A 27,471-nucleotide genomic window follows, 5' to 3' on the forward strand; every position below is an offset into this window, starting at 1 on the left:
CAGCTTCATGATTTAGGGCCAAGTACTCAGCCTTTCTGTGCCTCAGATTCTTATCTGTATGATGGATAAGATCGTAACTGTACCTACTTCACTGGAAAGTTGTGAATATTACATGAATTGGTGCTTAAAAAATACTTAGACCAGTGTCTAGCATATGGCAAGAACTTAGCAAATCTCAGCTATTTAAGCATTATCAACTAGCAGCTGGGGTTGCTATAACAAAATGCCATGGACTTGTTGGCTTAACCAATAGAAATTCATTTTCTCATAGTTCTGAAGGCTGAATGTCCAAGGTCAAGGTTTTTCAGGGTTCAGTTTCTGGTGAGAGTTCTCTTCCTGGCAGGCAGATGGCTGTCTTCCTGCTGTGTCCTACATGGGAGAGAGAGAGAGAGAGAGAGAGAGAGAGAGAGAGAGAGAGAGAGAGAAAGAGAGAGAGAGAGAGAAAGAGAGAGAGAGAGAGAGAGAGAGAGAGAGAGCACATGCTCTGGCATATCCTCTCTACACCCTAATGACCAGAAATGAGCCACGTGCCCAAGCTTATGACACTCACTGGCAGAGGACTATGGGATTGCCATGACATGTTTAGCCTAATCGTGATTTCTCCAAATATGATTGGTCTTCTGTCTGCAAGGAGGAAGAGGGGCATGGCTGTTGGGTAGGCTTCTGACAGTGTCTGCCTTGAGGCACTCACAGCCCACCTGGGAAGCCAGACAAAATGCTAACAGGTAATGGAGTGGAAGTCGTGGCACTAATGGTGCAAACAAAGTTGGAGGGGGGATGCTTCAGGGATGTGACAGGCATATGAGTGGGGTCTTGAGGCTTGAGGAAGATTTCTTCAGGCAAAAAAGTGGGGCAGAGGAAAGGAAACAGCACGGGGAAGGGTGTGGAAGCAGCAGGAGCACAGGGTGGTCAGGGACCCTGAGGAAAGCGCTGGAAGGGAGTCTTCAGGAGGTAGGAGTGTGTGCTGAGAGGCAGGAGAAGCGGGTGATCCCAGATCATGGAGGCCTTGAATGCTGGGCTAGGGAGGTTGGGCTTGATCCTGAGAGCGGTCAGGAGTCTTTGGACGTTTGAAGCAGGGAAGTGGCTGATTAGCTGAGCCACTTTTCAAGGGAAAGCCTATGTTCCTCAGCTTTGGATGTGCACTTCCCAGGGGTTATACGGTGGTGTGGTCGGGGCTTTTGAAGCCACAGGATGAATGCGTGCATCTTCTTGCATGTAAGGGAATGGTTAGAGGAGAAAAAAATTAAGACATGTATCCAGTAAGCAACTTAAAATTTATTTTGATACTGAAACTAGCAAAGTAAGACACAGGATTTGCAGGAATAATAGAGATAAAAGAGAAGACTTTAAATAAATCGTGAGTTTGTAGTGTGTTTCTTTGGGATACGATCCCAGTCCTCCTGAGTCTATGTTTACTGTCGTATCTGATCAGGGGTTTGTTGATGGAGAGGTTGTAAAGCCCTGGAGCAAGTAACGAGGGCAGCAGGAAGCTATCTTATCCCCCACCCCCACCCCGCTCCCAGGATGTTCGCCACTGGCCTGCCAGTGCCTGAGATCCCTGAAAGCTTCACTGGAAAGTATCCCTCTCAGAGGCGTTCACAGAGAGTATCAGGCATTTGCAACTCTGTGTGAATTAACCTAAAGATACTCTGCTGGATTGTTCTATTGTCAACTTGGTTAACTGGGAACTATGTTTCCAGAATCCCCTTTCCTGTATGGTTTCAGGTTAGAGTTGGCCAAAAGAGGAACCTGCACCAAATTCGGGAGGTGAAAGAGAAGCAGAAGGCATTACTCTCGGATGTCATCATGGTTAGAGGCAGTGACAGGTGAAGAGGTGCCAGCACGTTCCGGCTCGCCCTGGCCCTCCTGAGCTCTGAGGCAAGCTCTTCCATCCAAGTGCTGTCCCTGATGACCACCGGCAGCCCCAGGCCCATCACCAGATGCTGTGGACCCACAGCCCACACAGGCACAGCTTCGTACACGTTTCTCCATCAGCTTCCCCTTCGCATCCCACTTCAACAGCGGATGTACTTCTTTGATTGACAGGCTGGTGACTCTCTCATCTCACTCCTCCTTTCTGACCTCCACTTCCAAGCTCTTCCCATCATTGTATAAGGTCTAATTCCAAATCCGTTATCCCAGAGCTCACTGCGGTTCTGCTTCCCTGATTGAACCTGGATTGATATACAAAATTTCCTTTTGATGCTTCACTCAGCCCTGAGGACAGAGAGGTTTTGATAGAAAATAAAGAGAGGAGGTAATCTCCAACAAGGACCTACTGCATAGTGCAGGGGACTATACTCAATATTTTGTAATAACCTATAAGGGAAAATCTGAAAAAATAGATATATATGTATATATAACTGAATCACTTTGCTGTACACCTGAAACTAACACAACATTGTAAATCAGCTATACCTCAATGAAAATAAACTAATTTAAAAAAACAAAGAGAGAGGAGGTAATCTTAAAGCTGTGGCAGTATTTGAGAGGTGAGCCTAGACAGGGATATGGTAGTGGGAAGTTGTAAGCCCAGAGATCAGTGAGGTCCCACCACGGGTGGCAGATATAAGGGCCGTGCAGAGGTGAGAGAGCGTCAGTGGAAGAATGGTTCCTGCTTCCTGCTTTCACCATGACCTGCTTCTGACAACAGCTTACTCATTCTCTTCTGGCTGTCAGAATGGTTTGTTGAACAATGGCTTGTAACAGATGAGGCTTTTATGCCCAAGAGAGAAACAGAATCACAGAAAGTGCACAAAGGCAGGAGCAGTGGAAAATAGAACACTGAGTAAGAAGAAAGCCGCACAAGGAATTCATTAATCTAGACAGGACTTCGAAGAATTCCTTTTGTGGCATTGACTTTATAAAACTACATCTTTCTTTATTGTCTTCATATCTGGAATCATAGAAGACATAAGTAGATCTCTCCGTATATTTTGAGAATGTTGTCTATTCCATTGTTCATGATCCTATACACAAAGATCCATGTAAAAATTGTCCTTTCAGAGTGCAAAGATGGGAAAAATTTGGAGTCTTGCAATAATCTGCAAAACATTCATTTATAAGGCAAAAAGAATGACACCTATTTTATTTTCCTTTTTGTCCTGGCTGCCAGGAAACTCAGAGATACATTTTATGATTGGAGGCAAGAGTGTTCTTTAGTCTGAGTTGGTGTTATCATTCTGTATTTGGTTCCTTTGAGAGTCAGTCCTTGAAGTTTCTTTGTGAATACTTTAAGACAGTTTTGTGTTTGTTGAATTTGCCAAAGGTCCTGCCTCTTGCTTTCTTCTTTGGTTTTGGAGACAACCTAGAGAGGACATATTTCATTTCTGATACTTGACACCATTCCTTCCCATTCCACCCAAGAAATCAACGTGATTCTTGACTGAGAGGAAGACAAAGGAGAACGTGGAAGCTGTATTTCCAGTTTGGACAGAAATGAAATTACACTTGCACATGGATCATAATTAAGCATATGGTTATTTTTGTGATGAAATATAACCAAGATATGGAATACCTTCAGGATTGCTCAGTCGTTTGGAAAAAAACTTAGTGGTTTGCTCCTAAATAGTCAATAAGGGGTTTTCAGAGTCATATAATGCATGTTCTTACAGGTTACCATGGAGACCGTGGGCTCCTTCTATTGGTTCCTCAGCTTTTTCATTTTTAGGTAATGGTCCAGTTACTAAAACAAACAAACAAATAAAAAACATATAAATTGTTGTCCAATAGACTCATACAGAGGTGGCTTTATTCTTTTCCAACTTTTTGAAAATGTAGTTATATAGTTTGTAATTAAGTTTATAAAGAAAAGTTTGTTATGACAACAAACTGAATTCCTATTTGTAAGGTTGAAGTCCATAAATTTAATCACAACAATTTTATCCTCAGGCTACAGAAAAGTAGATTAAAATCAACATGGATAATTTAATCTGAAGCCCTGAAGGGAATTCAAACTGGTTCCAGAGAACAGGAAAACAAATGTCAAGGTAAATTCAATCTCACTTTATTAGAGAAATGAAAGATCTGGGTAGCACAGCCCAGGTTAACTATCAGTAAAATGGCAAAAAATGATATAGTTATTATGTAAACATATCATAGCAAACCCAAATACACAGACACACTCTATGTACACACACAAACACATCCACACAACAAAAGTACCATGAAAGCAAGAAATTTTTCTGTTTTGTGATACTGCCAGAGACCAAAACCCTGTCTTGCAGTAGTAGGTACTCAAATCTATGTTGAATAAATGATTCAAATATAAACAACATAGAAAGATACCAGCATGGAAGAAAATATCACCCTTAACCTGGGGCATATTCTCCATAAGTGCTTTGCACTAAAAGAACATGTAGATTCTTAATTTAATATGATAATATCTATGAGATAATCAGCAAGACAGCAGAATGGGTTGAAGAGGATATTGCAAAGCTAAATAAAAGTTAATACTATTAATATGTAATAAATAAACCCAATACAGTTATGAATAGATGTAGCTGAAAGTCAAATTTTGGTGAGGAGTCTTGAGATAATCAGAATGAATGCAGAGGAAAGGAGAAAAAATTATTTTAAATTAGACAGGAGATGATAGACATGAAGAGGGCAAAGATGACCCTTTGATGGCTTTGAAGTAGAAACTCTCACAGATGGAACAGAAAAAATATTCAGAGATGTAATACAAAAAAGTTGCCTTGAAATGAAAGAAGAATAAAATTTTTAGGCCGAAAGGGCATATCACATACTTGGAAAAACTGATCAAGAATGATGGTGATTAAAGCAGATCTACATTCTGATTTATTTAAGAACTTGAAAAAATGGAGGAAAATTATTTAGGTGTACAGGAAGAAGAGGTAGGAGTTAGACTGGCCTTAGACTTTAAAAGTCCAAGCCAAAGACTATGAAGTAAAGTCAGCCAAGTTCTGAGGGAAACAAAGTGTGACCCAGAAACAGTGTACCTAGTCAATTCTTACCCAAATGTAGCAGAATCAGTCAGACATGTTCAAACATGAAGTAAGTCAGGAAGTCAAGTTCCCATCAGCCATCAACACTTTGGAAAATTCATTAAAGATAAATCTATCTAACCAAGAGATGAAACACAATAAAGAATCCAAGAATGACAAAGCTGTGGTTAAAGTAACCATAGTTCATTTAAATATAGACAGACCAAGGCTGGACAACAAAAGGAATTATAGTTTCAGAAAAGAATGTGAATACTATAAACCTTGATTAAGTAAAAATGACGTGAGCCAAAAAAAAAAAAAAAAAAAAAAACTAAGAGGGAAAGAGAAAGAAAAAGAGAAAGGGTGTAGCTGTGCTAACAATTGCATGTTTTCTAGTATAGAGAATTGATACTATATAAAACCAAAACATGTATTATAAAGTAATACATAATATTCCAACCAAATGAGTTGAAAACTTATGTCCACACAGAGTCTGTACACAGATGTCTGTAGCAGCTTTATTCATAATTGCCCCAAATTGAAAGCAACCAAGATTTCCTTCAATAGATGAATGCATAAACAAATTAGTGTGCCATATTTCATCCATAGAGTGGAATAGTATTCAGTAATGAAAAGAAATGAGCTATCAAGCCATGAAAAAACAGGCAGGAACTTTAAATTCATAGTGCTAAGTGAAAGAAAGCAATCTGAAAAGGCTACATGCTGTATGATTCCTACTATATGACATTCAGGAAAAAGCAAAACTATAGGGACAGTAAAAAGATCAGTAGTTGCCAGGGGTGCCAGGAGGGGGAAAGGATGAATAGGTAGAGCACAGAGGATCTTTAGCGAAGTGACACTATTCTGTATGATACTGTTATGGTGGATACATTTATCAAAACCCAAAGAATGTACAACACAAAGAGCAAACTCTAATGTAAATTATGGACTTTAGTTAATAATAATGTATTAATATTGGTTTACCAATTGTAACAAAGGTACCACACTAATGCAAGATGTTAATAATAGAGAACACTCTGTGTGGGAGAGAGAGTATACAGGAAGTCTCTGTACAATCTGCTCAATTTTTCTGTAAACCTAAAACCGTTATAAAAAATAGTCTACTAATTAGAAATTATTACCTAATTTTATAAATTTTAAACAATAAATCCCAAATTTAAAGTTTTTGTCTCAATGTTTGCCAGTCAAAATTTCTAGAGCTAGATAAGTATACAAGAAATTTTAATACTTTAACTTTAAAATAATTTTTTGTAAGTTTGTAGCATATATATGTCTGAAGTTCATAAAGCTTAATACTGCATTAAGAATTTTGGGATGGTTATCTATCTATCTTTCTATCTATCTATATCTATCAATCTATCTATCTATCCATCTATCTATCCATCTCTCATCTATCTGTCATCATCTATCTAGAATGTTAATATTTGTGGAATCTGAGTGAAGCGAATACAGGAATTCTTTGAAATTTATTCTTTCAACTCTTCTGTGTTTGAAATTATGTCAAAATAATAAGCAAAAGAAAAAACCCTTCAAATCCCAAACGTTGTAGCCTTATGGGTGGGTTACTGAGTTTAGTTTACAGACAAATACACTTTGTGTTGCTTCTGGAAATCTAGCTTTGCGCCCCTTTCCTTGTGGTGGCTGGTGTGTAAAGTACAGCGTGTGTCTCACTTTAGAAGGTCTATCCCAACAACCCCAGACCACTGGACCCTCAGAGGCTTCACCCATGTTCATAGGGTTTATCTCCCCCATCTGGCATGAAGGTACCTTACTGAGGCACCTAGATGCTAGCTCCTTGGGCCCACCAAGTCCAATTAGCATCATGAAAACATGTAATGTATCAGCTTGGTGTTCTTGGGTCCTTTTAGAATACATTATGACCAAGTGCAGGGGAGCAGACATGGCCGGAGGCAAGACAGGAAATGTATACCTTTGTCCCTGCCGGGAGGGACAGGAGAGGGTGGGGATAAAAGCATTTTCCGGGTCAATAGAGGCACACCAGGTGCCAGGGCTATGTGGATTTGCTCCAGTGAAAATACCACCCCTGCAATCTTGCTGTGATCCCCCTCACCATTTGCTTACTCTGTGATCATTCTCCCTGACCCACCTGACTGTGCACTGACCACCCAGGTGAGTTAGTTGGGCATAAGGTAGGAACCACCACCCTGCATCTTCAAGTCTTTGGTGGTGGCACTAAACTCTCATGGGGGGCAGAGAAAAGCATTATAAGAAGGCTGGCACACTGAAGGAGCTTGATAAATGGTAGCCATCATCATCATCATCGTCATCGTTGTTGCTGTTATTGTTTAAGCCAAACCAGGGCCAAAATTTATATTACCACTTTCCTTTATAAATACCATATTTCATTGGTCCTAAGAAGCACATTGTTTCACACTTTAACATCTCTGAAATCAATATATGATAACAGTGATGATGTGTTACTGCTTTCCAATTGGATTGAAATTGAATTCATTCACAGAGGATTTCTATTTGCTTCTACCAGTCCCTTGGGGGCAGAAACAGATCTACCTGAAGCCAATGAAACTAAAACTTCAAGGCCCCTCACTTGTGCTGCTTTTCCAAGGCCCTGCAAGGGGCCTGAGTCACAGCTTCATATGTTCATCTGTTTTTGTAAAATTTGCAAGAAAAAGATATTCTTTATTCCTTTCCTAAAGATGGTTCCAAATCGTGTAAGCTTCAGGGTCTGGCTGAACCTTCTCTTGCTGTCCTACTCTGCTTGTCTTTTTCTTGCTATCTCTCTCTTTTTTTTTTTTTTACATCTTTATTGGAGTATAATTGCTTTACAATGGTGTGTTAGTTTCTGCTTTATAACAAAGTGAATCAGTTATACATATACATATGTTCCCATATCTCTTCCCTCTTGCGTCTCCCTCCCTCCCACACTCTCTACCCACCCCTCTAGGTGGTCACAAAGCACCGAGGGGATCTCGCTGTGCTTTGCGGCTGCTTCCCACTAGCTATCTATTTTACGTTTGGTAGTGCATATATGTCCATGCCACCCTCTCACTTTGTCACAGCTTACACTTCCCCCTCCCCATATCCTCAAGTCCATTCTCTAGTAGATCTGTGTCTTTATTCCTGTCTTAACCCTAGGTTCTTCATGACATTTTTTTTCTCTTAAATTCCATATATATGTGTTAGCATACGGTATTTGTCTTTCTCTTTCTGACTTACTTCACTCTGTATGACAGACTCTAGGTCCATCCACCTCATTACAAATAGCTCAATTTCGTTTCTTTTTATGGCTGAGTAACATTCCATTGTATATATGTGCCACAGCTTCTTTATCCATTCATCTGATGATGGACACTTAGGTTCTTTCCATTTCCAGGCTATTGTAAATAGAGCTGCAATGAACATTTTGGTACATGCCTCTTTTTGAATTATGGTTTTCTCAGGGTATATGCCCAGTAGTGGGATTGCTGGGTCATATGAGTTCTATTTGTAGTTTTTTAAGGAATCTCCATAATGTTCTCCACAGTGGCTGAACCAATTCACATTCCCACCAGCAGTGCAAGAGTGTTCCCTTTTCTCCACACCCTCTCCAGCATTTATTGTTTCTAGATTTTTTGATGATGGCCATTCTGACTGGTGTGAGATGATATCTCATTGTAGTTTTGATTTGCATTTCTCTAATGATTAATGATGTTGAACATTCTTTCATGTGTTTGTTGGCAGTCTGTACATCTTCTTTGGAGAAATGTCTATTTATGTCTTCTGCCCATTTTTGGATTGGGTTGTCTGTTTTTTTGTTATTGAGCTGCATGAGCTGCTTGTAAACTTTGGAGATTAATCCTTTGTCAGTTGCTTCATTTGCAAATATTTTCTCCCATTCTGAGGGTTGTCTTTTGGTCGTGTTTATGGTCTCCTTTGCTGTGCAAAAGCTTTGAAGTTTCATTAGGTCCCATTTGTTTATTTTTGTTTTTATTTCCATTTCTCTAGGAGGTGGGTCAAAAAGGATCTTGCTGTGATTTATGTCATAGAGTGTTCTGCCTATGTTTTCCTCTAAGAATTTGATAGTTTCTGGCCTTACATTTAGGTCTTTAATCCATTTTGAGCTTATTTTTGTGTATGGTGTTAGGGAGTGATCTAATCTCATACTTTTACATGTAGCTGTCCAGTTTTCCCAGCACCACTTATTGAAGAGGCTGTCCTTTCTCCACTGTACATTCCTGCCTCCTTTATCAAAGATAAGGTGACCATATGTGCGTGGGTTTATCTCTGGGCTTTCTATCCTGTTCCATTGATCTATATTTCTGTTTTTGTGCCAGTACCATACTGTCTTGATTACTATAGCTTTGTAGTATAGTCTGAAGTCAGGGAGCCTGATTCCTCCAGCTCCATTTCTCATTCTAAAGATTGCTCTGGCTATTCGGGGTCTTTTGTGTTTCCATACAAATTGTGAAATTTTTTGTTCTAGTTCTGTGAAAAATGCCAGTGGTAGTTTGATAGGGATTGCATTGAATCTGTAGATTGCTTTGGGTAGTAGAGTCATTTTCACAATATTGATTCTTCCAATCCAAGAACATGGTATATCCCTCCATCTATTTGTAGCATCTTTAATTTCTTTCATCAGTGTCTTATAATTTTCTGCATACAGGTCTTTTGTCTCTTTAGGTAGGTTTATTCCTAGATATTTTATTCTTTTTGTTGCAGTGGTGAATGGGAGTGTTTTCTTGATTTCACTTTCAGAATTTTCATCATTACTGTATAGGAATGCTAGAGATTTCTGTGCTTTAATTTTATATCCTGCTACTTTACCAATTTCATTGATTAACTCTAATAGTTTTCTGGTAGCATCTTTAGGATTCTCTATGTATAGTATCATGTCATCTGCAAACAGTGACAGCTTTACTTCTTCTTTTCCGATTTGGATTCCTTTTCTTCTCTGATTGCTGTGGCTAAAACTTCCAAAACTATATTGAATAAGAGTGGTGAGAGTCGGCAACCTTGTCTTGTTCCTGATCTTAGTGGAAATGGTTTCAGTTTTTCACCATTGAGGGTGATGTTGGCTGTGGGTTTGTCATATATGGCCTTTATTATGTTGAGGAAAGTTCTCTCTGTTCCTACTTTCTGCAGGGCTTTTATCATAAATGGGTGTTGAATTTTGTCAAAAGCTTTCTCTGCATCTATTGAGATGACCATATGGCTATTCTCCTTCAATTTGTTAATATGGTGTATCACATTGATTGATTTGTGTATATTGAAGAATCCTGGAATCCTGCAATGTATATTGCATTCCTGGAATAAACCCCACTTAATCATGGTGTATGATCCTCTTAATGTGCTGTTGGATTCTGTGTGCTAGTATTTTGTTGAGGATTTTTGCATCTATGTTCATCAGTGATATTGGCCTGTAGTTTTCTTTCTTTGTGACATCCTTTTCTGGTTTTGGTATCAGGGTGATAGTGGCCTCGTAGAATGAATTTGGGAGTGTTCCTCCCTCTGCTATATTTTGGAAGAGTTTGAGAAGGATAGGTGTTAGCTCTTCTCTAAATGTTTGATAGAATTCGCCTGTGAAGCCATCTGGTCCTGGGCTTTTGTTTGTTGGAAGATTTTTAATCACAGTTTCAATTTCAGTACTTGTGATTGGTCTGTTCATATTTTCTATTTCTTCCTGATTCAGTCTTGGCAGGTTGTGCATTTCTAAGAATTTGTGCATTTGATTGGCATAGAGTTGCTTGTAGTAATCTCTCAAGATCTTTTGTATTTCTGCAGTGTCAGTTGTTACTTCTCCTTTTTCATTTCTAATTCTATTGACTTGAGTCTTCTCCCTGTTTTTCTTGATGGGTTTGGCTAATGGTTTATCAATTTTGCTTATCTTCTCAAAGAACCAGCTTTTAGTTTTACTGATCTTTGCTATTGTTTCCTTCATTTCTTTTTCATTTATTTCTGATCTGATCTTCATGATTTCTTTCCTTCTGCTAATTTTGGGGGTTTTTTTATTCTTCTTTCTCTAACTGCTTTAGGTGCAAGGTTAGGTTGTTTAATCGAGATGTTTCCTGTTTCTTAAGGTAGGATTGTATTGCTATAAACTTCCCTCTTAGAATTGCTTTTGTTGCATCCCATAGGTTTTGGGTCGTCATGTCTCCACTGTCATTTGTTTCTAGGTATTTTTCGATTTCCTTTTGGTTTCTTCAGTGATCACTTCGTTATTAACTAGTGTGTATTGTTTAGCCTCCATGTGTTTGTATTTTTTACAGATCTTTTCTGTAATTGATATTTAGTCTCATAGCGTTGTGTTCAGAAAAGTTACTTGATAAAATTTCAATTTTCTAAAATTTACCAAGGCTTGATTTGTGACCCAAGATATGATCTATACTGGAGAATGTTCCATGAGCACTTGAGAAGAATGTGTATTCTGTTGTTTTTGGATGGAATGTCCTATAAATATCAATTAAGTCCATCTTGTTTAATGTATCATTTAAAACTTGTGTTTCCTCATTTACTTTCATTTTGGATGATCTGTCCATTGCCTTATGTATTGAGGTGCTCCTATGTTGGGTGCATAAATATTTACAATTGTTATATCTTCTTCTTGGATCGATCCCTTGATCATTATGTAGTGTCCTTCTTTGTCTCTTCTAATAGTCTTTATTTTAAAGTCTATTTTGTCTGATATGAGAATAGCTACTCCAGCTTTCTTTTAGTTTCCATTTGCATGGAATACCTTTTTCCATACCCTCACTTTCAGTCTGTATGTGTCTCTAGGTCTGAAGTGGGTCTCTTGTAGACAGCATATATATGGGTCTTGTTTTTGTATCCATTCAGCCAGTCTGTGTCTTTTGGTGGGAGCATTTAATCCATTTACATTTAAGGTAATTATCGATATGTATGTTCTTGTTCCCATTTTCTTAATTGTTTGGGGTTTGTTATTATAGGTCTTTTCCTTCTCTTGTGTTTCTTGCCTAGACAAGTTCCTTTAGCATTTGTTGTAAAGCTGGTTTGGTGGTGCTGAACTCTCTCAGCTTTTGCTTGTCTGTAAAGGTTTTAATTTCTCCATCAAATCTGAATGAGATCCTCACTGGGCTGAGTAATCTTGGTTGTAGGTTTTTCTCCTACATCATTTTAACTATGTCCTGCCAGTCCTTTCTGGCTTGAAGAGTTTCTGCTGAAAGATCAGCTGTTAACCTTATGGGGATTCCCTTGTGTGTTATTTGTTGTTTATCCCTTGCTGCTTTTAATATGTTTTCTTTGTATTTAATTTTTGGCAGTTTGATTAATATGTGTCTTGGCTGTTTCTCCTTGAATTTATCCTGTATGGGGCTCTTTGTGCTTGGTGGACTTGATTAACTATTTCTTTTCCCACATTAGGGAAGTTTTCAACTATACTCTCTTCAAATATTTTCTCAGTCCCTTTCTTTTTCTCTTCTTCTTCTGGAACCCCTATAATTCGAATGTTGGTGCATTTAATGTTGTCCCAGTGGTCTCTGAGATTTTCCTCAGTTCTTTTCATTCTTTTTTCTTTATTCTGCTCTGCAGTAGTTATTTCCACTATTCTATCTTCCAGGTCACTTATCCGTTCTTCTGCCTCAGTTATTCTGCTATTGATCCCTTCTAGAGTATTTTTAATTTCATTTATTGTGTTGTTCATCATTGCTTGTTTCATCTTTAGTTCTTCTAGGTCCTTGTTAAATGTTTCTTGCATTTTGTCTATTCTATTTCCAAGATTCTGGATCATCTTTACTATCATTATTCTGAATTCTTTTTCAGGTAGACTGCCTATTTCCTCTTCAGTTGTTAGGTCTGGTGGGTTTTTATCTTGCTCCTTCATCTGCTGTGTGTTTTTCTGTCTTCTCATTTTACTTATCTTACTGTGTTTGGGGCCTCCTTTTTGCAGGCTGCAGGTTCATAGTTCCCGTTGTTTTTGGTGTCTGTCCCCAGTGGCTAAAGTTGGTTCAGTGGGTTGTGTAGGCTTCCTGGTGGAGGGCACTAGTGCCTGTGTTCTGGTGGATGCGGCTGGATCTTGTCTTTCTGGTGGGCAGGTCCACGTCTGGTGGTGTGTTTTGGGGTGTCTGTGGACTTATTATGATTTTAGGCAACCTCTCAGCTAATGGGTGGGGTTGTGTTCCTGTGTTGCTAGTTGTTTGGCATAGGGTGTGCAGCACTGTAGCTTGCTGGTCGAGTGAAGCTGGGTGTTGGTGTTGAGATGGAGATCTCTGGGAGATTTTCGCCGTTTGATGTTACATTGAGCTGGGAGGTCTCTTGTGGACCAGTGTCCTGAAGTTGGCTCTCCCACCTCAGAGGCACAGCACTGACTGCTGGCTGCACCACCAAGAGCCTTTCATCCACACGGCTCAGAATAAAAGGAGAAAAAGTAGAAAGAAAGAGGATAAAAGAAAATAAAATAAAGCTATTAAAATAAAACAATAATTATTAAGAAAAAAATATTATTAAAAGTAAAAAAAAAAAAAAAAAAGGACGGATGGAACCCTAGGACAAATGGTGAAAGCAAAGCTATACAGACAAAATCTCACACAGAAGCATACACATACACACTCACACAAAGAGGAAACGGGGAAAAAATAATAAATATTGCTCTCAAAGTCTACCTCCTCAATTTGGGATGATTCATTCTCTATTCAGGTATTCCACAGATGCAGGGTACATCAAGTTGATTGTGGAGATTTAATCCGCTGCTCCTGAGGCTGCTGGGAGAGATTTCCCTTTCTCTTCTTTGTTAGCACAGCTCCCGGGGTTCAGCTTTGGATCTTGCCCCGCCTCTGCGTGTAGGTCGCCGGAGGGCGTCTGTTCTTCGCTCAGACAGGACGGGGTTAAAGGAGCCGCTGATTTGGGGGCTCTGGCTCACTCAGGCCGGGGCGAGGGAGGGGTACGGAGTGCAGGGCGAGCTGCGGCGGCAGAGGCCGGCCTGACGTTGCACCAGCCTGAGGCGCGCCGTGTGTTCTCCCGTGGAAGTTGTCCCTGGATCCCGGGACCCTAGCAGTGGCGGGCTGCACAGGCTCCCCGGAAGGGAGGTGTGGATAGTGACCTGTGCTCGCACACAGGCTTCTTGGTGGCCGCAGCAGCAGCCTTAGCGTCTCATGCCCGTCTCTGGGGTCCGTGCTTTTAGCCGCGGCTCGCGCCCGTCTCTGGAGCTCCTTTAAGCAGCGTTCTTAATCCCCTCTCCTCGCGCACCAGGAAACAAAGAGGGAAGAAAAAGTCTCTTGCCTCTTCGGCAGCTCCAGACTTTTCCCCAGACTCCCTCCCGGCTAGCCGTGGCGCACTAACCCCTGCAGGCTGTGTTCACGCCGCCAACCCCGGTCCTCTCCCTGCGCTCCGACTGAAACCCGAGCCTCAGGTCCCAGCCCCGCCCACACCGGCGGGTGAGCAGACAAGCCTCTCAGGCTGGTGAGTGTCGGTCGGCCCCGATCCTCTGTGCGGGAATCTCTCCGCTTTGCCCTCCGCACCCCTGTTGCTGTGCTCTGCTCCGCGGCGCCGAAGCTCTCCCCTGCTCCGCCTCCCGCAGTCTCCGCGCACGCGAAGGGGCTTCCTAGTGTGTGGAAACCTTTCCTCCTTCACAGCTCCCTCCCACTGGTGCAGGTCCCGTCCCTATCCTTTTGTCTCTGTTTATTCTTTTTTCTTTTGCCGTACCCAGGTACGTGGGGAGTTTCTTGCCTTTTGGGAGGTCTGAGGTCTTCTGCCAGCATTCAGTAGGTGTTCTGTAGGAGTTGTTCCACGTGTAGGTGTATTTCTGATGTATCTGTGGGGAGGAAGGTGATCTCCGCGTCTTACTCTTCCGCCATCTTCCCCCTCTCCGCATTGCTATCTCTTTTCTGTATATTCTCATTTACCCATAAACTGAGGCCTTTAGTGTCTCAGCTTTATCAGGGGTGTCCTAGTAGACTTCCATTAGGGGTGGTTTTATTTCTTAGGGTTACATCCAGTAATGGTGCATTTTGTAATCAATGATGCCTTAACTCCTATGAACATAGTATGTATTAGGGCACTCAGGCTGGGTCCAGCTGAGACCCTGTGGAGTTGGACTGCCCTGTTCCCTAGAGGTCCCTTTTGTGCTCTGGGGAGATTAGCCCCCCTAACTAAAATGGACAGTTCAGGAGTTTCTTAAAACTTAGGAAATATCTGGGGACATTGAAACAGATGCCTGGTCACATACCCTGATTTGCACAGGGCCGAGAAAAGAATATGAATTCAGCCCAGATGTGGGGTTCACATCTGTCTTAGGAACCGAAGTGGTTGGTGGTAAGTCCTGATGTAGCTAGACTGAGGGAGAGGCTGTGGGACCTTGGAGAGAAAGTCGCCATGAGGGAGAGGGAACTGGCAGAATGGTTCAGCTGAGCAAGTGGGAGCTAGATGTGAGGTCATGTGAGCCTCTCTTGATTCATTACCCCTTCCAAGAGGTCAAAGAAAGGAGAGGGATGCACATAAAATGAAAGACCTATGTCACAGGAGGCCAAGCGCTCTGCTAGGGGAACTCCTTCCAAAAGAGCTGTTTATGAGAAGCAGTGCAGTGGAATAGAAGGATTACCTGGAGGAAGGCTGCAAAACTGTTGGAATGGCAGCCACGCAATTTATACTCACTTAGGATACTATGGGATATCCTCCTGCCAGGCACTTCAGACATAATTGGGGAAGTGAAAGCAGGGCTTCTCACATAAGCTTGCAAGTATGACCTCAGTTGTTTTCATGGTTAAGTCCATTGTACATCCCACCCACCTCTACTCAGCTTTAATCTTCACTGTCCAATATGGTAGCCACCATCCATGTGTGGCTATTGAGCTCTTGAAATATGGCTAGTGTGGCTGAGGAACTGAAATTAAAAAAAATTTTTTTTTAAATTGGGATATAGTTGTTTTACAATGTTGTGTTTGTTTTTACTGTACAGCGAAGTGGAGTTCCCTGTGCTATATATACAGCAGGTTCTCATTAGTTATCTGTTTTATACATATTAGTGTATATATGTCAATCCCAATCTCCCAGTTCATCCCACCCCCCCTTCCCCCTTGATGTCCATCAGATGTCCATCTTGTTCTTTACATCTGTGTCTCTATTTCTGCCTTGCAAACTAAAATGTTGTTTAATTTTAATTAAAATTTTAATTTAAAAATTGAAACAGTATAGAATATTTGTCCTGTAAAACTTACAAGAAAAATTTGAAACATGTTTCATTTTTGATATTTATAGATTTAGAATTGATTTTGCAATTTATGTAATACCTCCTTAAACATGATATTAATAATTGGACACAAGAGTGAGTGGATTTACTTAACTTGGGCAGGTGTGGTTTTGAAATTAACATGCTTTTGCTTCAAAGTTACATGAACTCTTCTGAAAAAGGTGAATATAGGTGGTCAATATAGTTGTAAACATCAAAGGAAAACAATTTTTTGGTCCTCAATTCACTTACTGGAAAACTTTTAAGTATGTTTGGAACAACTTGGATTTGTAAATCTACTTTTTCAACTATAAATTTTATGAGAGCTAAATACAGATCAAGTACTTCTGATGAAAATTTAGTATCGAAATTGAGATGGACTAGAGGGCTAAAATATAAGCCAGATTAGAAGATTTAGTACCCCAAAAGAATGCAAAATTTCTAATTAATAAATTGCATGCTGAAATGATAGGATTTTGGATATAATGAGATTAAGTAAAATGTTATCAAAATTAGTTTGACATATATACACCTGTCCCCCACTCCCTTTTAAAAATGTGACTATTAAAGTTTTAAATGACATATGTGGCTTGCATTCTGTTTCTGTTGGACAGTGCTGATCTAGGTTATTTGAAGGCAGGTTCACATTTTGTACATCTCTGTATCCTTGGCACCTACCATGGTGACATGTAACAGGGCTGCATAAATGGTTATTGAGGAAGAGGATTTAATCTTGGAGTGAGTTTTCCACTACTGAGCATGATGGTTGCTCAGGTAAACTGCTAAGACTGAATTCCCAAAATAATGTGTAAAACCACTCTTTAACTTTCCCAGGACAGTGTATGACCCTATATGTTTCTCTTACCTCTTTTCTCTTGGTCACCAGTAGCTAAATGATGAGGTGCTGAACCTACCACTAGTCTATTGACTCCTGCCACCCGCCCCTCACCACCCCCCACCACCCCCGTCCTGTGATTCCCTCTTAAAACACCCAGAGCACCACTGGTTAGCAACAACTTGTACGCTTTTTTGCCAAGTATGCTTTTTAGTTTAAAATTGTGAACCTTGTTTATACATTTTTCCTGTTCAGGCCTTCAATAAGAAATTTCGCTGCACAAAACAAAACAACAAGCCAACAAAGTATCTATGACTTGTCCAAAGAAATTATGTAGTTTGTTGCTCACCCACTTTGCAAAATGCCTTCCCCTAAAATGCAACATGGGTTTTGTGTCCAATCCTAGAACTACACTGAAAGCTTGACTCCCTGGGGTGTGAATTACTTTTCACTCTCAGGAGGAGCTGGAGAAAATGGAGTATTTCCTCTTGTGTATGACCAGGACAATGGGGGTTTTTGTTGACTCTGCAGCACAGCACATCTATGCTGGGATCTACTCTGGTTCCTGCTCAATCTATTGTTCAAAATAACCAGTCTATATGATCTAATTAAGCCAGTCGCTTCCGTGGAGAAAATAGTTTGCTTTATTTCATCACTCATCTAGCAGATTAATTTCTTGAACATGACTGGACCTGCCTGTGCTATTGTGTCAGGAGACGGAGTTTTCAATCAAGACTGGGCAAGGACATGGCCTGGGTCACCCCTTCCTCTTCTTGTGTGTTGGAATATCCAAGCTAGAAATGCTGGACAAAACTTCATGTATTATTTGAGGTCCAGGGATATGAAGTATGGAGTGTTTCTGTCTGATATGATTAGGGCTGCCAGATAACTTTTTAGTAGACATATGTCTCAGACAATATGTGGGACATACTTCTATTAAAAATTATTCTTTATTTATCTGAAATTCAGATTCAACTGGGCACCTTGTATTTTTATTTTCTAAGTCCAGCAACCCCAGATAAGATGCTAGAATTGCCCCAAAGAGGCACCATCCTCTTTTACCATTTCTCAAAACAAAAAGATTGTGTGTTTATGAAAGGATATCTATAGCACGATAGCATCAAAAACAATAAAATACTTAGGAATACATTTAACCAGGGAGGTGAAAGATCTCTACAGTGAAAACTATAAGACACTGATGAGAGAAATCAAAGAAGACACAAAGAAATGGAAAGGCATTCTGTGTTCATGGATTAGAAGAATTAATATTGTTAAAATGTCTAGACTACTCAAAGCCATTTAGAAATTCAATGCAATTCCTATCAATATTCCAATGGCATTTTTTACAGAAGTAGAAAAAACACTTCTAAAATTTACATGGAACCACAAAAATCCTGAATAGTGAAAACAATCCTGAGAAAGAAGAACAAAGTGGGAGGCATCACACTTCCCGATTTCAAGCTATAGTAATCAAAACAGTATGATATTGGCATAACACAGCCACATAGACCAATGGAACAGAACTGAGAGCCCAGAAATAAACCCACACATATATGGTCAACTAGTATTTGACAAGGGAGCCAAAAATACTCAATGAAGAAAACACAGTCTCTTCAGTAACTGGCAAAATTGGATATTCACACATAAAACAATGAAACTGGATTCTTATCTTACACCACTCACACAAATTAACTCAAAATGAATTAAAGACTTAAATGCAAGATGGAAACCCATAAAAGTCCTCAAAGAAAACATAGGAAAAAAGCTCTTTGACATGGGTCTTGACAAATGATTTTTTGGATGACACCTAAAGTACAAGAAACAAAATAAAAAGTAAACAAGTGGGACTACATCAAACTGAAAAGCTTCTGTGCAGCAGAAGAAACAATCAACAAAAGAAAAGACAACCTACGGATTGGGAAAAAATATTTGCAAACTATACATCTGATAAGGGGTTAACATCCAAATTATAATAAGGAACTCACACAACTCAATAAAAAAAAAAAAAAACCAAATAACCCAATTAAAAAATGGGCAAAGGGCATGCAAACATTTTTCCAAAGAAGATATATGAATGGCCAACAGGTAAGTGAAAAGATGCTCAACATCACTAATCATTAGGAAAATGTAAATCAAAATCACAATATGTCACCTCATGCCTGTTAAAATGGTTAGCATCAAAAAGACAAAAGATAGCAAATGCTGGAGAGGATGTGGAGAAAAGGGAACCCTTGTAGGATTGTAAATTGGTACCATTGCTATGGAAAACAGTGTGGAGTTTCCTCAAAAAATTAAAAATAGAACTGCCACATCATCCAGCATTTCCACTTCTGGGACTATATCCAAAGGAAATGAAAACACTATGTGAAAGGGATATCTGCACCCCCATGTTCATAGCATCATTACTTACAAAAGCCAAGGTATGGAAACAACCTAAGTGTCCATTGATGGATAATGGATAAAGAAGTTGTGAGATTACACACACACATACATACACACACACACATGCACACACACACACACACAGTGAATATTATTCAGCCATTAGAAAGAACGAAATCTTGCCATTTGTGATAACATGGATGGAATTCGAATGCGTTATACCAAGTGAAGTAAGTCAGACACGGAAAGACAAATACTGTATGATCTCACTTATATGTGAGACCTTAAAAAAAAAAAAACAACTCATGGAAAAAGAGATCAGATTTGTGGTTACCAGAGGTAGGGGGTAGGGGGAGGGGAAATTGGATGAAGGTGGTCAAAAGGTATAAACTTCTAGTATATGGTAAATAAGTACTAGGGACGTAACATACATGACGTTATAGTTAGCATGATGACTATAGTTAACACTGCTGTATAGTATAGATGAAAGTTATTAAGAGAATGAATCCTGGGCTTCCCTGGTGGCGCAGTGGTTGAGAGTCCGCCTGCCGATGCAGGGGACGCGGGTTCGTGCCCCTGTCCAGGAAGATCCCACATGCCGTGGAGCGGCTGGGCCCATGAGCCATGGCCGCTGAGCCTGCGCGTCCGGAGCCTGTGCTCCGCAACGGGAGAGGCCACAGCAGTGAGAGGCCCGCGTACCGCAAAAAAAAAAAAAAAAAAATGAGAGTGAATCCTAAGGGTTCTCATCACAAGGAAGAAAAATATTTTTGCTCTCTATTTAAGATAATGGATGTTAACTTATTGTGGTAGTCATTTCACAATATATCAAATCATCATTCTGTATACCTTAAACTTATACAGTGTTGTATGTCAATTTTATCTTAATAAATCTGGAAAAAATATTTGTGTGCTATTTGGAGATAATCAGAGACCAGCATGGTGCTTGATGATTCCTGTTGAATCATCTTACCGAAACCAACAGAGATCAGATCTGAATGTCTATGTTCATGTTTCCTACGATAAACTGAATTTTATGTGAAGGGGTTGTGCAAAGTGTAATGTGCTGCTCTGCCTGCTTTGCTTTGTTTCTCCTTTTATGTGCACATGTGAACTCCTCAAAGAGATTGTAAACCCACCAGCACAGAAACTGTCTCTTCTTTTTACTGGGATCCCCAAAGTCCAACAAAATGTCTGGGCACCAGCAGGTGCTTGGAAGTGTCATAGATGATAATGAAGGTGAGACTTAAGGACTTTGGTCTGAAATCCAGTGGATGTTCTAGCAATCTCAGTGGGAGTTTACACTGTGCTCCAGGAGCCAGGCCAGAGGCCAGTGGAATTCGTTACCTCGTCTGGAGATAGAGCCTGTCTGCGCTTTCAGAGGAGTCCGTCGGGAGCCCTTCTCTGGTCTGTCCCAGAACAAACACTCTGTCCTTGAGACCAGCACAAGCAGCATCCTCCCTGCCACCTGTCAGTGAACTGCCGCCAGAGTGTAATTGTACTGGATGTTGTAAGAGGGAGTCTGAGTTAAATGAGGCCCCAGAGGAGTCAGGGGGTCAACAGTGCCTTTTCTTACCTGTTAATGAAGCCTCATTAGAAACAGCAAGAAACTGTGCTGAGAACTGGAAGCACCAGTCTGCTGGGCTCTCCCTGCCAAAGGATGATTAATTTAATGGTTTAAGGCAGCTGCTCTTTGAGATTACGGAGCCAAGGAGACCGAGTGTGTGCGGCCCGGCACAGCGTGCGTCTGGTGGAAACTCAGGAGGGTGTGCAAATCCATTCTCCCCTTCCTCCCGTGGCTGAGACAGCTTCCAGGTTCTGGAAAATGCACAGCCATTCAGACACAGAAGTACCTCCTTCTGAGGCCCTCCATCTGTGTTTAGGTTAGGGATTCAGGTCTTGGCTGGGGGGCAAAAATTCACTGTAACAAGCAAGAAAGAAAAGAAACAGACCTCAGTGAATGGGCATTTGATATAGCCAGGCGCACACTCTCTCTTCTGGGGAGGCCCTGGTGCCCAGTGTTTCAGTCGTGGGCACCCCTGGGTGTGCAGCCGCAGAGGGGATTGGTGCTTTGCTGAAATGCAGCTTTGTTGAAATGCAGCATTAGGTGGTGTCTTGATGATTTCTGTGCCTCAGACAACAGAGGGAATTGTGCGAAGGTACCATACAAACTGTAAATAGCTGTCCTGCCCACAGGACTTATTATTACAATTTCTTTGATCCTGGAAGCCAAAAAGGGAAAGCAGCTGGAGCAATTTCAACCGGGAGACCTAATGTCTTGCCTTGCTTCTCTTTCCAGCTTTCTTAAGGGTAAATAAGATTTCATTTGTTTATGTCGGCCTTAGCTATTCGGAAGCCCAGGTACTGAGAGAGGGTGTCTTCCAATGTGCCCATATTGGACACATCGTTCTGTCTGGATTAGCAGCTTACATGAGGACAGAGACTCAGCTTGGATATTTTGGTCTGCAATTCTGTGTGACAGGTGGACTGACAGAAGCTTGGGGGAAGAATTGAGAAATTAAGTCTGGGCTGCGTGTGTGTGGTTTTGGAGGCATGCGAGACTGCGCTAGGACACAGGTGGTGGTTTCAGTTTTAATCAGAAGGCCGGGGAGTCTTGGCTGGGTATGTGGCGGATTCATGAACTATATTTGGCTGGCCTGGGCCCTGAGAGGGCTGGGGAAGGACCCTTGAAGTATATTCTGAGGCTGCAAGTGTAGGCAACCACAGCCTAATTCATCCCCCACAGATTTAAACTGAAGCTCCATTTAAGCTGATCGAGAAGTGCTCTGACAACAGCACTGAAGTGGATGTGTCTGTGCATTACTACCCACGAAGAGCACGTTAAAGACACCCAAATACTTGGTGATGCCTGTGGTTATGATACACACAGACCCCCTCTGTAGCAAGAACGTTGTTTTTGCCTCCAGTGGTGGCAATCTTGCCTGCCATGAGCACAACTCTTGCCCAAGAGGCACATTTATGTTGATAAACCCAAGGGCAGCTGACCCTTGAACAACAAGGAAGATGGTGTCACGCTCAGGGACCCTTCCAGAAGCCTTTAAGAATGGCCCCATGAGGAAAGGCCAGGCAGGTAAAGTGATATCCATCTCCATCCGACAGTGGATTGAACAAGGTGGGCAGACTGGAAGCCACACACGAAGCATTTATTTGGAGAGGGGCAAGGGAGGTTGCTCAAGCTACAGACTATTTGAATTCAGGCAGCAGGACACTCTCCACTTCCAGGAAGCTTTTCAGCTCAAGCTGAGCCAGCTGGGGAATCCAGTTTGGGATGGGGGTGGGGAGGGTGAGGGAAGATGTGGGTTGTGGGGTGTGAGGGGGTGGGGACTCCTCAAGGAACTTCGCTGGTCACTCGGTGAGGAAGGTAGCATCTTCTTCATGAAAAGAGGGTGTTTCTCCATTAGCTGAAACAAACAAACAAAACCCAAAAAACACATTTGAGTGAGACAAGCAATGGATGATGAAAATTAGTAAAGAAATCACAACAGAATTATACGAAAGGCAGGTGTCTCACGGAAAGAATTTGGCCTTTGGAACAAGACAGTTTGGCTTTCAAATCCCACCTCCATGGTAATTAGCTGTGTGACCTTGGGCAAATGATTGAAGCTCTCTGAGGTTTTGTTTCCTGGCTGTAAAGTGGGGATAATGATGTAGTTCTGGCAGGGTTTTGTGGAGAAGTGACGATAACATAGAGCTTAAGACTGTGCTGGCACATAGCAGGCACTCACTGGATGGAGTCCTTATATTCTTGAAGTAAATTCAGTCTATCTTGTTACTTTTTGGATTTGTTTAATACGATTTTGTGTAGTCAGATATTCATAGGCATCTGAAAAAATTTGCTTTGTTACAAACATCTAGCTTTTATAATCAACAGAAATCAGTCTAATAAAAAGACAGCTGGAAAGGAGCTGGATGACATGTTTTTGTCTGAAAGAGCAAGGGTTAGGTTGCTTCCATGTGGCCCTCTTGCATTCTGAGAAAGGGATGGTGCAGAGCACACTGGAGACCCAGGAGACCTAGGCTCTGGTCCAGCTCTGCCTCTTCCTCCTATTTTGATCACTGGCAAATCCTTTTCTGCTCTGGCCTTCTTCTCTCTGGAATCAGGAGGGGTTGTACTACGTAATTGATAAGTTGTCTCTTAGAGCTGCTATTCTACTATGTATTCTCTTCCTCATTCAATGTATGCCACAGAAGGGACCTTGGAGGGCAATATGATGATACAGAATTGTGATAAAGGCTTCAATTTCCTTAAAAAGCTGGCAAAGAAGCTAAGCCCCAAGGCTCATGCATATGCCACAGGAATCCTTACCCATTAAAAAAAGACTACATATGTATGTGTATACACATATATGTGTATACATATATGTATATATACCGCATACACACATATATATACATAGACGTATACATGCCATTCCCAACCTGTTGGCTCTTTCCAGTATGGAGGCTGGAAAAGCTAAATAGTTGCTTTCCCAGCATCCCTTGCAGGTAGGTCTGGTCATGTGAGATAGAAGGAAAAGTCTGTTGGAGCCTTCCCAAAACATTTTTCCTTCACTGAAGAAAGGAGTGAACCATGCAGGGAAAAACCTTTCTGCTGTTTCCTCTTGCCTCCCCTTTTCTGGCCATGCATGATGTCTGGTTATGATGTCTAGAGCTGTGGTAGGCATTTGGCAATTGGGGGTGACAAAGATGAAGACAGGGATGGTGTATCAGAGGGATGAAATGAACTTGGGACCTGACTGACATCACGGAGCAGCCTGGCCTACCTCATTTCTGGAACTCTTAGGTAAACATGGTTTATGCCCTTGCTGCTCAAAGTGTGGTCTGTGGACCATCAGTATAGACGTCACCTGAGAGTTTTGTCAGAAATGCAGAGTTTCAGGCCCCACCTCAGACCTTCGGAAATAGAATCTGCATTTTAAAAAGGTGCCCAGGCTTGGCATGTTTTGAGTGCATATTAAAGTTTCAGGAGCATTAGTTTATAGCTACACTAATTAGGTTTTATTACAGGCAGCTGAAAGCATTCCTAACTGCTACCATGTATGGTAGGAAGTATGCATGATCACATATAGGTATGTCTGTGGTGTGTGGCTGTATGTCTGCATCTATGAATGCATACAAACATCCACACATATACGTATACATACATAAGTACATAATGTATTTAGTCTATATATTTGCATATATATGAATAGAAAAATCCTGGAAGGACACAGGCTGTGGGAGTGGGGCTGGGTGTTGGGAAGTTTGGGAGGTGATTTCTCCTTTTTACACTAATTACTTCTATAGTGTTTGAAAAAGTGTCTAGTTTAAACCCAAGAGTATCTACTCCTTTCCTAACAAAGCCGAGCAGAGACGCACCTGCTCTCCTCGCGGTCCAGCAGCGTATGGTAGGACGCCACGTCCCGCTGCATCTGGCACTTGTGTGCCAGCAGATGCTCGCGGGCCTGCAGCTGCTGCTCCGCCTCTGTGCGCATCTCCCTGAGCTCCGCCTCCAGCCTGCTGACCACGGCGCCCAGGTTCTGCAGCTCGATGTCGTGCCAGTGCTTGGCATCGTGCAAGGTGTTCTCCAGGCCTCGTTTCTACAAGAGAGGGAATACGGTCCAGACCCAAGGCCGATGGGCAGGGCCTTGGAAGAGGGAGATGGGCAGAGCAGTGGGAGGGGCTGGCATCGGCCTGGTCTTTCTGTTTCTCCCAGGACGATGACCTTGACAGGCTGACGTGGCTCAGTGGGGAAGTAATGAATCCTCCTGGGGAGGCCAGAGTCTTGCTTAGTCTGATTCACTGATCCTTCCAACAGGGGTGGAGGTGGGGAGGGAGAAGAGGAAGAAGGAGGGGGAGAGAGACAGGAACTGGAGAGCCGGATGAGAGAGAATGATGAGAAAAGAGGCAGATGAGTGTGAGAGAGAACAAGAGAGGACAAGTGAGAGAGAGAGAGAGAGAGAGAGAGAGAGAGATTCACACACACACACACACACACACACACACACACACACACACACGAGGCAGTTTGCAGGTGTTTTTTCTTGGTGAACCACCACCCACCGTCCAGTTGGAACGCAGTCTCCTCCTGCATTCCTCCCAGATTCCCACAGTCAGAACGAATGTCTCTGGCCTCTACACACTCACTGTGGTTTTTTAGTGTTTTAGTAGCACATCTTGCTAGTTCCTCTGCCCCTTGCTGCCCATTCGCCCCCTCCTCTCCCTGAGCTGTGCTGTGCAGGTTGGTCTCACTCCACTCGCAGCTTGGTCATCTCTGTGGATGACTCCTGTGTTGATGCGTCCAGCACAGATCTCTGCCCCAAGCAGACTCGGTACTGAGGTTCTTACTGGAAATATATGCAGGCCATGGGCCCTATTCAAATCAAGGTGTCCAAAATGGAGCCGTTGGCTTCCTTTGGAACCTGCTGGCCCCTCCTCTCCTGTGCTCCAGCTGGTGAACCCACATGAGCTAGAAACCGGGGAAAGATACGGCCCTGATCCTGCTTCCCTCCCAAATTCAGTCATCACTGAGTCCTACCTCTTGTACATTCGGAAACATTTTCCCATACGTGCCCCCTCTTGTCCAGCCACCAATGCCCCAGATCGATTCTTATCACCTCTCACCTGGGGTAACCTCCATGGCCTCCTAGCTCATCTCCCTGCCTGTGGTTCCTCTCCCTCTGTATCCCCCCACAGCAGCCACAGTGTGCTGTCTAAAGTCCAAATCTGGGCTTGTATCTCCCCTTCTCCTCACCTGGCTGACTCCTATTCACCCCACGTCCAAGCTCAGGGGTTACATCTCCTAGGAAGACTTCCCTAATGCCCTCTTGCATCTGCCACCACCAGGCTGGGTTAGGGTGTCCCTCCTCTGGGTTTCACAGCTACCCAAGCACATGCATGCCCTTGAACTTATCATAGGGGGCTGAGCTTCTTAGGGGCATGTCTGCTCTAGCAGATGCTGAGCTCTTTGAGAGCAGGAACCCCAGTGACAGGACAGGGCCTGGCACAGAATAGGTGTGTGTGTGTGTGTTGCCCAAGTGACAGCACTTTTATTATGGTGCACTTATTGCCCTATCTGTCTCCCCATTAGACTGAAACTTTCTTCTCATCTTTCCATATACCAAGCCCTGCAAACTGTAGGGCTGACCAATAAAAAAATGGTATGCCCCTCTCTTTAACATCTTTTAGTAGTAGTAATTATGTAGTTCTATAATTTAGCATCTGGCTTTTTATTTTATATAACGCATAAGAAACAAATAAATACCTTTCTAAATTGGACTGAGTCAAGTCTTGATGAAACAAGTTTCTATACCCTTTTTTGACCACTGTGGCTGAAATAGAAGACTCTTGGTCATGATGTCATCTTGAATCATGGCTGCTGTTAAGCAGAGGCCACCATATTATCTTATTTAATCTTCCCAATTCCATAGGATATGAGGAAGTTGAGTCAGATTCCCATCCTAGGTATGTCTACAGGTGGCAAAATGTGATTAGTGGAAATAAATCTAGATCAGTGTCTGGTCTGGTTATTATTTTGCTGATGAGATCTGAAAACCCCTCCATGGCAATGAGGATGCAGAAATGGTCACCTGGACTTTGAGAATCATTCGTTCCAACCTCTCTGGGTTTTCTCCCTTTGTTTATCAGGGAACTGCTTGGTTTGTGAGTGGTGGTTGTTGACATTGGACCTGTAACATCTGTGATTTGGAAAAACCTTTCATGGAATCAGGTTTGGATCACCTGTCTATAGTTTTTGCCCTGTGTACGTGGTGACTTTTCCATGTGGCTTGGGGTTTTTCGCTGAAGACTTAGGACCCACTGCCCAAGGTGGGTTCATGGGAACACCTATCAGAGGTGCCACGTCTTTTCCATTCCACCCTTAGAGTCCAAGTCAAGCTTCTGCACTATGTCCCTGACATGTTGACCTCGTTCTCACAGAGATGCCTGTGCTTGAGTCTCTATGATCAGCCATGCTGTGGGTCTCCTGCCCCGGCCCACTCACGACACAGCACCAGCAAGCAAACTGAGATCACAAAAGCATGCTTACTCTTGTCTCTAGAGATCTGAAGGGACTTCCTTAAATTGCTAAGCCCTCCGGAAAGTAAAATAGTGACCTTCTGTGATTTCTGGACTGAATTCCATTCCTGGTCTGAGTT

General features: G+C 42.0%; 1 protein-coding gene across 1 annotated transcript in view; it reads right to left on the reverse strand.

Annotated features, from left to right (window-relative positions):
- Nucleotides 1-1,788: 1,788 nt before the first annotated feature.
- Nucleotides 1,789-27,471, reverse strand: part of BFSP2 (beaded filament structural protein 2) — a gene marked incomplete at both ends in the record, with an annotated part of 90,390 nt that continues 64,707 nt past the window's right edge. The window contains 3 exons of the mRNA XM_082655284.1: nucleotides 1,789-1,943; nucleotides 20,892-20,965; nucleotides 24,695-24,915. Of these exons, the coding sequence (XP_082511410.1) occupies nucleotides 1,789-1,943; nucleotides 20,892-20,965; nucleotides 24,695-24,915 (450 nt within the window). The remainder of the gene's footprint in view (nucleotides 1,944-20,891; nucleotides 20,966-24,694; nucleotides 24,916-27,471) is intronic.

Source organism: Grampus griseus (assembly GCF_964374135.1).
Source record: "Grampus griseus genome assembly, chromosome: 5".
Classification (NCBI taxonomy): domain Eukaryota; kingdom Metazoa; phylum Chordata; class Mammalia; order Artiodactyla; family Delphinidae; genus Grampus; species Grampus griseus.